The sequence below is a fragment of the Peromyscus maniculatus genome, chromosome 8 (genome assembly GCF_049852395.1).
Source record: "Peromyscus maniculatus bairdii isolate BWxNUB_F1_BW_parent chromosome 8, HU_Pman_BW_mat_3.1, whole genome shotgun sequence".
Classification (NCBI taxonomy): Eukaryota; Metazoa; Chordata; class Mammalia; order Rodentia; family Cricetidae; genus Peromyscus; species Peromyscus maniculatus.
In genome coordinates, this window is record NC_134859.1 from 92,451,776 (window position 1) to 92,465,000 (window position 13,225).

General features: G+C 46.6%; 1 protein-coding gene across 16 annotated transcripts in view; it reads left to right on the forward strand.

Annotated features, from left to right (window-relative positions):
- Tlk2 (tousled like kinase 2) overlaps window positions 1-6,185 on the forward strand; it is a 107,536-nt gene extending 101,351 nt beyond the window's left edge. For all 16 annotated transcript variants that reach the window (XM_076543534.1, XM_076543530.1, XM_015994705.3 and 13 more), the window contains 2 exons: window positions 2,692-2,799; window positions 5,102-6,185. In XM_076543534.1, coding sequence (XP_076399649.1) covers window positions 2,692-2,799; window positions 5,102-5,275 — 282 coding nt within the window. In that variant the 3' untranslated portion in view covers window positions 5,276-6,185. The remainder of the gene's footprint in view (window positions 1-2,691; window positions 2,800-5,101) is intronic.
- The last annotated feature ends 7,040 nt before the right edge of the window (window positions 6,186-13,225 follow it).

Consider the following 13,225-nt stretch of genomic DNA (forward strand, 5'->3'; position numbering starts at 1 on the left):
TGTTTTAAAGGTCTTGCTTTGTAGCTGTGGTTGGCCTGTTACTATATAGTCCAGACTGACCTCAGACTCAAGGCAACCCCCCTGTCCCAGCTTCTTGAATGCTGAGGTTATATCAACATTTGTCTTGAAATCATTTAGTAACATGAACAACCTGCCCAAGAACCATTCTCAAGGTTCTAATCAGATCTGAACCTTGAAGAATCCCTAGATTTTATTTTTAACCACCTCATTAGATAAAGCTGTTGCTAATAAAAATATACCATGCACTTGTGCATGCTGTGAAACCTAGAAGTTTGCCTCAGGTTAGTCCTTATTTATCCTCCATCTTATTTGTTGAGACAAGGTCTCTCACTGAACCTGACTCAGCTAGACTAGCTGGCCAGCAAGTCCCTGCATTCTGTTGTCTCAGTCTCCCCTGTGCTGGGATTACAGGTGTATGCTGCTACATCTGACTTGTTAGTTTAGTTTTGTTTTGTTGAGACTGAGTCTCACTCTAGCCCTGCTGATTTGGAGCTCTCTATGTTTAGATTGAGCTGGCCTCAAATTCACAGAGATTGTCCTACCTCTGCTTCCTGAGTGAGCACTGAGATTAAAGGAGTGAGTCACCATACCTGGCAAAGATGTATTTTATTACTTATGTTTGTGTGTCTGAGGACATGAGTGTGTTTGCCCATGGAGACTGGACAAGGGTATTAGCTAGTGTCTCGTTTGCTTTCTGTTACTGTGATAAACACCATGACAAACAAGCACCCACCACAAAACAGCAACATGGGGGTGTTATTTGGCTTATGTAAAACTGGATCACAGTCCGCCATTGAGAGAAGTCAGGGCAGGAACCGTGGAGGAGTGCTGCTTACTGATTTGCTCCTCATGACTTGCTCAGCCTGCTTGTTCATATCAGCCAGGACCACCTGTGCAGAGTGACACTGCCCACAGTAGGCTGGGCCCTTCCTCACCATCTTGAGTCAGGAAGATGCCCCGCTGACTTGTCTACAGGCAGTCTGATGGAGGCAATTCCTTAATTAAGGTTCCAGATGATTCCAGCTTGTGTAAGTTGACACAGCTCACTAGCACAGAAACCCTGGTGCTAGATTTACAAGTTGTGAGGTTATGAGTTGATTGACCATTGGGAGCCAAACTGGGGTTCTCTACAAGAGTAGCAAGTGCTCTTAGCTGCTGAGCCAACCCCACCCCCCCCACCCCCCCGCTTTGTGTGTATATATGTATGCTGAGAAGGTGATATCAGCAAGTATCCCTTGGCCAGGTGTGGTAGTTCATTCCAGTATTTAGGAGTCTGAGGCAGGAAAATCCAAGGAGTTCATGGGAAACCCGAACTATATAGTAAAAACCTATCAAGAAAACCAAGGATGTAGTTCAAAGGCACAGTACTTAGCTTAAAGGTACAAAGCCCTGTGGTCCATTGCCCACACCCCCAACAATATTTCCTGTCTGTTGTTTCTGATAGAGGTGCTATATCATAAAAGCAAGCAATGACAGTGTTTTCCCTTGGGAGCATATCTGTTCTATACCCACACATGTGTATTTATACAAACACATATTAGGGTCCAGTTGTATAGTCACATCCTCCTGCAGCCTTCAGTATGCTTTGGTATTCAGTTAGGCTGAACAGGCATAAAGCAGATGGGAGTTTGGCAGCTCCTGTGAACTCTTAATATTTTGATTAGATTCCCAGACCAAGCTCTTAACACAGACAACGCCTTCCTCTTTAACCTCTTGGTCTTTCTTTATCCAGCCTCTCCCAAGACAGAGCTCTGCAGAACTAGTGGAGCTTAGTCATGTTGTGTACTGTCCAGTAAGGTTGAGTTGTTGTTAATGGTGTGGGCATTGCAGTGAGCTTGAGCCTGTTTTTCAAAGTTGATTAGGAAACTGCAACTTGAAGCACAGTTAAAACCCCAGCTGGTCCCAGCACTTTTTTTTTGTTTGTTAGGTTTTGTTTCTTGAGGTAGGATCTTGTTATGTAGTCCAGACTGGCCTAGAGCTCACTGTGTAGCCTTTGCAGGCTTTGAAATCACAGTGATTCTCCTGTGTCAGCTTCCTAAGTGATGAGGTTGATTACAGGTGTAATCCCATCCCTCATACTTAGTGTGAGAAAAAAATTTTTTTTTAACATTTTTTTTTTAGATTTATTTATTTTATGTGTATGAGAGTTTTTCCTGCATGTAATTACATGCACTTTCTGAGTTGAGAAGAAGGCATTGGATACCCCGAGGCTGGAGTTACAGGTGGTTGTGAACCTCCACGTGGGTGCTGGGAACCAAACGGCCAGTGTTCTCAGTTGCTGAGCCATCTCTCTAGCTTCCCTTGGTTTGTTTTTCCATCCGTGTTTGGTTTGGTTTGGTTTGGTTTGGTTTGGTTTTTGGTTTTTTGTGGACATCTTGGCTTGGCTAGTGGCACATAGATCTGTGTAGTCACCTAGGGTGTGACTCAGAGCTCAAGAGGCTGCTCATTTCTGTTCTGAGTCTTTCTTTGCTGTGAGCAAAGCTAGGGATAGGAGAAGCTGCTGCTAGTTCTGTCTTCTGCCTTGACCTGGTCCGTAAGCTTTGGCCCCTCCCCATTGAGAAGGTCAGAGGTGAGAATTAAAGAAGGGCATCCCCAGAGCTTGGAGACTTCTGTGGTACTGAAGTGTATAACCAGAGGCCAACCTTTGTTTATTTTGTTTTTATATGACAGCCTTTTGGCCATAACCAGTCCCAGCAAGATATTTTACAAGAGAATACTATTCTTAAAGCTACTGAAGTACAGTTCCCGCCAAAGCCAGTAGTCACACCTGAAGCAAAGGTAAGTTTGATTCGTTGGCCAGCAGAAATGGCTGGCTTCCTGTGTCATTTCTTTGGGTGATAGGAACTGAATTGTTTAATATGAAATTCAGCCATTAGTAAGCAGCAGGATGGGGACAAATTGCTATTCTATGTTTAAGAACAGTGGATAGAGAGTATTGCTTATAGTCTGCCCACCCCACCCCCACATTCAGGAAAAGGAATGTTCACAGGCAGATAGTACTTCACAATGGCTATATGGCACAGAACAGGGAAGGACAGGTAGACTGCGTAGAGTTAGACCTAGTGGTGTGCAATAGTGGAATAGTGTGGGCATTGCAGTGAGCTTGAGCCTGTTTTTCAAAGTTGATTAGGAAATTGCATCTTGAAGCACAGTTAAAACCCCAGCTGGTCCCAGCACTTTTTTTGTTTGTTAGGTTTTGTTTCTTGAGGTAGGATCTTGTTATGTAGTCCAGACTGGCCTAGAGCTCACTGTGTAGCCTTTGCAGGCTTTGAAATCACAGTGATTCTCCTGTGTCAGCTTCCTAAGTGACGAGATTACAGGTGTGAGTCACCACTCCCATCCCTCATACTTGGTGGGAGAAAAAAAAAAATTTAACATTTTTTTAGATTTATTTTATGTGTATGAGTGTTACTGCCCCCAGGAAGGGTGGGCTGTCTGGGGAGCTAAGACCTACACAGGAGAAATGATGTAGAAGTACTAAGGTGGAAAAGTGAGAGCCCCGTCTCCATTTTTGATTGGCATGGTTGCGGTAGGCCTCCATGATGAACTGCTATTTGATCATTATCTTGAATGATGTGCAAGTCGGAGCCGTGGGTAGATTTGAGGGAAGTGTGTACTGCAGAGAAGGAAAGAGAATTGTAGAAGTGCAGAGCCAATGGGAAATGGCTGAGAAGCAGGCAAACGGTGTGGTCACGGCAACTGTGGGTCCAGTTTTAAGAGCATACTCTGGCAGCTGCGTGGAGATATCACAACACATTTATTTGATCAGGTTGCAATCTGTGAGAACCTGTTAAAACTCTAGTTTGTGTATTTCACTAGGAAAGGCTCATTTTCAAATCTAGGAGTTCCATGTTCATTCCTCTGAATGTCTCTTAGCTTCCAAATACTTTAATCAAGCAAATACCTGTGTCTTCAATTTTGAAAAGTCAGAATTGCCCTTCTACCTTTATATTTTGTTAACTAAACACAGAAAAAGAAAATCACTTGTTTCATGTTTAGGATTTTTCTGTAAATAAGCCTCCTTTATTTATCTATGCTGAAGTCTGAATGCCAGACCATTTGCTTGATAGGTAAAACACTCTACCTCTAAGTTCCATCCACAGCCAGATTTTACTTTTTTAAGCAGTTTTAGGTTCAGGTTCATAACAGAATAGAGCGTGAAGAACACAGTTCCCATGCATGGTCTCCTTGCTCCACAGCCTGTCCTGTCAACATCCCATCATCAGGCTGGGATGTTGTTGTCTTCTGTGAGCCTGCCACACATCACTATCAGCTTACTGTGAAATACAGACTTTTGATAAATATGATGTTTTAGACTTTAAAACTAACTCATCGGGGCCGAGGATATAACTAAGTTGATAGAGTGCTTGCGTGGAACACACAAAGCCCTGGGTTCCATCTCTAGCACTTTATAAAGCAAATGTGGTTGGGTGCACGTGTGTAATCCCAATACTCTAGATGTGAAGGCAGGGGGATCAGAAATTCAGGGGCATCCTTGGCTATGTACTGAATTTGAGACCAGCATGGGATACAAGAAAAACAAACAACTTGACTTCATTTAAATAAATTGCATTATAAAATTTGAATAAGTTGAATTCTCTGATCAAGAAAAAAAGACTTAAAAGTCTTTTGATAAGAGTTGCCTCGCTGGGCAGTGGTGGCGCACACCTTTAATCCCAGCACTCGGGAAGCAGAGCCAGATGAATCTCTGAGTTCGAGGCCAGCCTGGTCTACAGAGCGAGATCCAGGACAGGCTCCAAAGCCACACAGAGAAACCCTGTCTCGAAAAAACAAAACAAAAAAAGAGTTTCCTAAACATGACTTCACTGCCTTCTGACTGGCTGGGAAGGGAGCTTCCGTGTTGATAGTGTGGTTAAGTCAAATCATGTCCAATACTCAGCAAACCTCAGTACTACTGTTGGCCCTTGTCTTCTCTGCTCTGCCTGATGGATTTGGGAAGGCTGTAAACCTTTTGTGAGGGTGGCTTTGCTCTGGCTAGCAGTGGTTTGGGTTCCTCAGGTTCCCACTGGTGTACCAGGATTATCTCCTTCAGTCTCTTGTATGAAACTTCCTTTTCCAGGCATTTATCCGGCGATGCTTGGCCTATCGAAAAGAGGACCGTATCGATGTCCAGCAGCTGGCCTGTGATCCCTACTTGTTGCCTCACATCCGAAAGTCAGTCTCTACAAGTAGCCCTGCCGGAGCTGCTATTGCATCAACCTCTGGGGCATCCAATAACAGTTCTTCGAATTGAGACCAACTCCAAGGCCACAAACTGTTTCAGCACACAAAGTGGACACATGGCATCAGCAGTGGGTTTGGAACACAGTGAATCCGAATGGATCTCATGAAACCTGTACCAGGTGCTTTTATTTTCTTGCTTTTTTCCCATCCATAGAGCATGACAGCATCGATTCTCATTGAGGAGAAGCCTTGGGCAGCTCTGGCCAGGCCTCAGAGGAGAAGGCCCCGCCCGAGGTTCCGGCGTCAACGGTCACTGTGTGTGACTGCTCTGAGTGAGGAAAAATTAAAAAGAAAAAACTGGTTCCATGTACTGTGAACTTGAAAACATGCAGACTCAGGGGGTTCCCTGATGCAATGCTTCAGATGAAGAATGTGGACTTGAACTACAGACTGGGCTAGTCCAGTGTCTATATTTAAACTTGCTCTTTTCTTTTAATAAAGTTTAGGTAACATCTCCTGAAAAGCTTGCAGCACAAGGCTCGGCTGGGGATGGTGTTTGACTTGGGAGGAAAAGTTGCTCTTGCCCACTAAAGGCACTAGAGTTAGTGTTCTGCCCTAAAGAATTTCAGTTGTCAAAACATGCAGCTTCCCTCGCCCCGTTTTTATTTTTGAAAGATTACATTTGTCATAAAGTGAAACCGGTATTAGCGAGTACTTGGCGGCAATGTTCATTCCAGTCAGATGCAGCTGCCTCCGTCTGCCTGCTCTCCGCTGGCGATCGCCTCCCTCACCTCAGGGAGAAATGCGTGGGAGTTCGGAGACGCGTGGGCTTCGCCATCGGACAAAGAATGGGGTGAGAAGGCTGCAGCTGGAAGCTCTAGGTTTTCAGATATTTCTTCACAATTTGAACACTTGACGGTTGTCCCTTTTAATTTATTTGAAGTGCTATTTTTTTAAATAAAGGTTCATCTGTCCATGCAGTCCTCCTGGCTTCTCTGAATATAGTAACTGTCGAAATGGCTTCTAGAGGTAGACAGAAGGCTCCCGGACTGGGCAGCTCCTCCCTGCAGTCTGTGCTCCCAGGATGCTCTACATTTCTTGTTAACCGAGCTATTAACGTGGTCAGCCCATGAGCTTCCCTCTCTCTCAGATCTTTGGGGAGAAAACAACCTCTCCCAGGTGTCTGAATTCGGTGTGTGTGCGCTGGTGTGTGTGTCTGTGAGCGTGTACACTCTTCTAACTCACTTCGGTGGATTCATCTAGTGGGAATAAAAAAAAAAACTCAATGGATATAGGTTTTTTTCAGGTATGAACTTTGTTCTGGAGTTTCGTTTTTTTCAATTTGTCTTATTTCTGAGATGTGTGAGCAACTGAAGCTGGTGCTGAAATGGGAGCCGCCTGGCCCCTCTGTGCCCTTGGAACAGCAGAGCGCTCTGCAGGAGGGGTTGGAGGCCAGGGCCTGCACATGTGGTAGCCAGCTTGGAATGTTACTGACATGTGGCAGGAGGGCCAGCCAGAAATACTTAAAGATGGAGAGCTGAGAGCGGGGGCGGGGAGTCAGGAAGGGCAGAGAGCTCTTAACAAGTCATGGCTGATGCTCTGTGCATGTGTGAAGTGCCGCCACCGAGAACACATTTCTGAGACCCTTGTGTACTCTGTAGTCCTGCCCCACTTCCTCAGTATCAAGTGATCTCAAAGGGAGGCAGAACATTCCAAACCAAAGGAAGTTTGTAGGCAGGTCTTAACACATGGCATTCTGAAGAAAAAGTTAGCTCCTGAGGCTTTGGTGTCCCCAGCTTTTAAAACAGCTATTTTTTTCTTGAAATGCAAACTTTGTATGTACCCCTCCCCTGGGCCAAACGCTAGGCCTGGAGCCCAAGACCTTACATACCGCCAGGCAAGCCCTCTACAGCTAAGCTAGCCTCCGCCTCCACCCCCAGTGACTGCCTTCAAGTAGCTAAGCCGAGTGCAGGTCAAGCCCAGCAATGACAGGATGGTGTCCACATGTCTGAAGAGCGGGTGAAGCAGCAGCCATGTTAAACCAGCTCAAAGGAGCTAAATTTGTCCCTTTGATCCTTCATCCTAATGATCCTGTACTTTCTAAGTTTTGACTCATTTGGGAAAAGATGCTGTGTCTTTCGGCCTTCCCTCCTTTCCTGCCCCATTTCCTCGGTTCCTGGCAGTGTGTGGCAGGGCTTCTTTTATGGTCTGCCTTTCTTCCCTCATCCTGAAGAAGGGCACCCTCCCCTTGTTGCTGTCCTTCAGTCTGGGTCCTGGCTGGCCCGGGGTCAATCTGAGCATGCGCTGCATCTTTCCACTGCCTGGAACAGCCCCAGAGAACACACACTGATCTCTTCTATTTGAGGCGCCGGGAAAGTGGAGTTCTCTGAAGTAAGATGGGTTTCACTTTGTCCAAGGTTTAGTTCTTTATTGCCACAATGTTGATTTACCCTATCCAGTGTCTCATCCTTCTAACATTGAGGTGTGACTGTCCTCTACAAATACACTGGGCTGCATTCATGATGTCCCAGGACACATGTGGCCCATAGTTGGACTCTCTTTCATACAATGACCAAAAAAGGTACTAATTTACGGCAGAGTAGTGGTGGCACACGTCTTTAATCCCAGCACTCAGGAGGCAGAGACAGGCGGATCTCTATGTAGGCCAGCCTGATCTACGGAGTGAGTTCCAGGACAGCCAGGACTACACAGAGAAACCCTGTCTTGAAAAACCAAAAAAAATACTAGGGCTAGAGAGATGGCTCAGAGGTTAAGAGCGCTGACTGTTTTTCCAGAGGTCCTGAGTTCAATTCCCAGCAACCACATGGTGGCTCACAACCATCTGTAATGAGATCTGGTGCCCTCCCTCTTCTGGCATGCAGGCAGACATGCAGGCAGAGCACTGTAAACATAATAAATAAACAACATAATAAATATTTTTAAAAAATACTAATTTGCCGGGCGGTGGTGGCGCACGCCTTTAATCCCAGCACTTGGGAGGCAGAGGCAGGCGGATCTCTGTGAGTTTGAGGCCAGCCTGGGCTACCAAGTGAGTCCCAGGAAAGGCGCAAAGCTACACAGAGAAACCCTGTCTCGAAAAAGCAAAAAAAAAAAAAAAAATTACTAATTTATAATTAAATTTATCCAGACAGTTTTGCCCTTTCCCAGCAGTGGGTGTATGGCAGAGTATGTATTAAAAATAAAATATAAGGAATTTTAGGGTGATGACCTAGGTTTAATCCCTGAGACCCCAGAAAACTGGCTTCCCCATACCTGCCTTGGTACTATCATTACCCACACACAGATAAGTAAATGTAATTTTAAAAAGAAATTAATTCCCAGCCTCTTGGTTCGTCGTCGTTCAGGTTCTTCAGCCTCATACAGGACCCTCTCTCATCATCAGGGGCAATAGCCATGGGAATCTTGGTAGCTGGTAGGGTTCCCACGAGTCCTACACGCATAGTGGAGATATGGCGACCCATTTAGTCCTTTCTGTGGCTCTGATATCCCGAGAACTAGATGTGGTCGTAGAGATACGGCAGTGAAGAGCACACTGGGTGAAGGCCTTGTTAGAGGCTCACAGTCCCATGAGAGCCCAGGCCTAAGAGAATTTGAGGTCCAAAGGGGAAGGAGTTGGGCTCCTAAGCTACAAGAACCCCTATGTTGTGGCTCCTAAGCTATAAGAACCCCTATGTTGTGGCTGGCCTGCCACACTGGATAGCTTTCAGAGACCTGGTTCCTTTGCTGTAGTCTGGGAGGGGCAGGTTTTCTTCGAGCCGAGATTAGCAGTTAGAGCATTGTTTCTTAGTTTAGAAAAGAGCTCTCCCTAAACAGTTACCTAGGGTCCTAGAGCTAGAAGTGAGCACTGGGGCATCCTTCTAAGAAGATAACGTGTAACTTGGCCACTCTTCAGTGATTTTCTTTTCTTTCTGAGTCTCCTTCCCTTCCTTACTAAGTCATTCTGATAGCCCGAGTGCCTCCTTTTCCTCTTCTTTCTCTCCCTTCTTCCTCTTCCTCCTCTTTCAATTCTTCAGGCAGAATCACTCAGGCTTTATAGTTAGGCCTGAGTTCAAATCCCATTTTTGCCAGCTTCAGAGACCTCTTGCGCAGTGGAAATAAGTTAGAGAGAAGGTAGATAATGGGCCTGACACACAGGAATGCTGAGAAATAGTTAAGAAAGATGACAAGACCTTATAAGAGGAGCTGAGTTTGGAACCCCCGAGGTCACTGGTTTCAAGTTCAGAACCTTGCTACTTTGGCAGGGGATCATTTAGCCATTCAGTGTCGGTGGGTCTCATTCTGCCTGGAAGACGGGGAACATCAGCAACACTGGGAGTTTGTTTGATATGTCCAGTCTCAGGCCCCCATCCCACTTATCAAAAACTGGAGCTAGAGGCTTAAATGTCTATGTTACTTCTAGGTGGTGCTGATCCAGGTGCCTGTTTGAGAACATAGCTATGGACAGGTAGACTCCCAGGGCAGGATGAGCCTGGAAGGTTCCGTTTCCACCCATCTGCCTGCCTGCCTGCCCTGTTGTGACTGTGGCAGGGTCATTGGAGAGGATAGCCGTGAGACCTCTTAGCAGCCTGCCTGGCAAGTGTGCGGATGTATAAAAAGACACCTGTCCCTCCATTTGATTATGCGACTATTTAGCAGCAGACCCCCACCCCCACCCCCAGGAAATCAGAACTTTCAAGGAAGCTTATGCTAGGAAAGAAAAAAATCGCCTAAAGCCTGGGCCAGCCGAACCTGGAAAAAGATTTACAACTTGTCATACCACTTTGAGGAGACAGTGATGGGTCGTTGGCAGCAGGACCGCCCTGGATCAGGTCTGCTTGGTTGTACATAATAGCTCTTGCTTTCTGTTGAAGCTTAAACTTCATGTGGGGACCTGAAGATGGACTTGGAGGGTCCCTGGATGTCCCTTTTCACAATGTGGCTACATTGAGTAAATCTCCTTTTCCTGCTTTTCACTATCTTAATTTCAAGCTTTTACCTGGCTTATTGAAGATGGGTGGCAGAATCTGGCTTATCAGAGCAGCTAGGTGGAACCCAAGGCCTTGCACATAGTAGGTTTCTGGCTTCTTCTGAACTTCCCAACTGCAAGGGAGTTTTGTCCTGTTCCATTTTTATCTTTGGGAATCAAAGTCTAGCTTAAGCTCAGGACCTCTGGACTGTTGTAAGACACTGTCGTTGTGGGGATTGGCAAGAAGGCCCTAGACATACCAGGAGTCCTAACAGTACTCTTGGGCAAAGCTGCTCACCTTGGAAGCCTCAAACTCTGAAGCCATGGGGTATCTTATGAAGTAGTTCATTGGGGTTTCCTCATACAGGAAGAGAGATGGCTTCAACAGGCGGTCTGGATTGGGGTGAGCACGATGAGCTGCAGCTCTTCGGAGGGGAGAGTCCTGAGAATTGAGGGAACCTGCCAGAGGCTGAAAAAACAGGCAAGTCTGGGGGCAGGGAACACAAGAGTGCTTTTGTGCAGGCGGAGCCCAGCAGGGGCCTTAGACAGACTGGAGTCTGCCAGGGATGTGAGTGTGAGTGTGTGTGTGTGTGTGTGTGTGTGTGTGTGTGTGTGTAAGGCTCTAGGCAGGAGACCCCATGGTGAGAAGGGTGTGTGTGTGTGTGTGTGTGTGTGTGTGTGTGTGTGTGTGTGTGTGTAAGGCTCTAGGCAGGAGACCCCATGGTGAGAAGGGTCAGAGAGCAGTGGCTGGCTGGCTGGTAACTCAGCCCCACCCATCTGGCCCTGGGTCAGGCCCCTGGGTGTGGCAGTTAAGTGTCCGGTTAGAAGACTGTTAACCTCAGGTCTGCTAGCCTCAAGCTTTCTTCCCCTGGAGACTGCTGGGGGCAGGGGGGGGGGGGGGAAGAGGACGGGGAGGAGGTGGCGGCGCCAGCAGCAGCAGCAGCAGCAGCAATGTATAGAAGGAAAGGGGCCTTATCTGTTACAGACTAAGAAACTGAAGTCCAGAGCCTTTGGTGACAAGCAGTAGATGGAGCTGTAGTAACTGGAAGGGGCCACAGTTGAACTTTTGTGAGCTGGGTTCACTGAGTGCCATGTTTGTGCAGAGGTGGCTGTGGGCAAAGTTGGCACTTGGGCCTCCAAACAGACAGAGGCCTATGTTTGTCCTAATCTAGGCCAGTCTTTTTTTTTTTTTTTTTTTTTTGGTTTTTTGAGACACGGTTTTTCCGTGTAGTTTTGGTGCCTGTTCTTGCTCTGTAGACCAGGCTGGCCTCGAACTCACAGAGATCTGCCTGACTAGTAGTCCTCAGGGATCTACATGCATGTGCAGCCGGCCTGGGCAGCAGCCTGCTTCTGCAGTCCTGGGCTAGAGACTGACAGGAAGAGAGTGGAGATGTGGCTTCCCAGAACATCATCAGGGTTCCCTCATATCTAGGCCTATCATCCTTCATCCTTGATTTATGTGTTCTTCAGAATATATATATATATATATATATATATATGTATATATATATATATATATATATATATATAATGTATATTATTTTCTATTTTTATTTTTAAAGATGGGTTCTTAGGATATAGTCCAGGCTATCCTGAAACTCATTGTGTAGCCTAGGTTGGCCTGGAACTCACAGTCCTCCTTCAGCCTCCAGAGTACTAGGATTACTGGCATGCCTCACTACCCTAGTTTGATCTTATTATCTTGCTCATAAATCAGGAAGCCATGACCTAGGGAGATGCCTTGATTGGTGAAGTGCTCGGGAGGCAAGCCTGAGGCCCTGTGCTTAGATTCCCTCGGTAGTGCACACCTCTAATCCCAGCACTTGGAAGGCAGAGATAGACACCTGAGGTCAAGGCCAACCTGGTCTATAAGGAGTTCCGGGTCAAGAGCAACTGAAGACACTGGATGTGGACCTGGCTTCCACACACATGGCTGCATACATGCACGCATGTTCACCCTCACACATGAACACATACTCATAGATTTAGAAGACTTAGTTCTTCCTGTCCCACTTGTAGAAACTGTCTTAAATAGATAAATGGGAACAGTTCTCTCTGCCTTGACTTATTTGAGGTTGCTGTAAGCATGAAGGTGGCATGGGGGTGGGGGCGGGGTTGTGAACAACAGGTTTGGCTAGTCACTGTCTGTCACTGAGCCTAGGGTAAGACAGGAAAGATGTGTCCTTCCAAATTAACTCCAGAAGCCCTGGCTCTTTGTGTCAACACTTTTGTTTTGGTTCGGGTTTTTTTTTTTTTTTTTTTTTGGTTTTTTGTTTGTTTGTTTGTTTGTTTTGTTTTGTTTTCAAGACAGGGTTTCTCTGAGTAGCCCTGCCTGTCCTGGATCTTGCTCTGTAGACTAGGCTAGCCTTGAACTCACAGAGATCCTCCTGCCTCTGCCCCCTGAGTGCTGCAATTAAGGGCATGCACCGCCGCCACACCTGGCCAAAAATAAAAATCTTACGAACAGAAAAAAAAAAAAAAAAAAAGATAACAGAACTCCCCAGGTGCCCAGTCTGCTGGAGGCTGGGGAAGGGCTGGCCAACCTTTTCAGCCTGGAGTCGTGACTGTGGGCCAGCTGGACGCAGCCACTTGGCTGTTCTTGGTCTAGGGCTGTACTCCACCAAAGGCCAGGGGTAGATTGGGCCAGTTCAGTATTTTGAACTTTCCTTTTATTTCTGGGCCACTGTTGAAGGGACTGAACCCAGTCTTGCTTGAAACAGGATCTTATTCTAACCCAAGCTGACTTGGAAGTCATTGTGTAGACCAGGCTAGCCTCAAGGTCACAGCTGATCTCTTGTCCCAGTCTTCCAAGTTTACAAGCATGAACCAGAGGAAAGGAGAGCGGAAGTTCCAGAGGTGCCGTGAACACCTTTTTCAGCCTGTCCTCAGTGCAGAGGTGCTGTGCTCTGGGTTGTGGAGGAGGCCTTGGAGAGCACCCAGAGTGACACCCACACACCAGCTGGGTGACAGAAAGTTCTGGAGACTCCGTCCCACCCAACTGCAGCTGATTTCTTCCGCTCATTTCCTGATCCCCTCCTGTACTTGCTGTGGTGT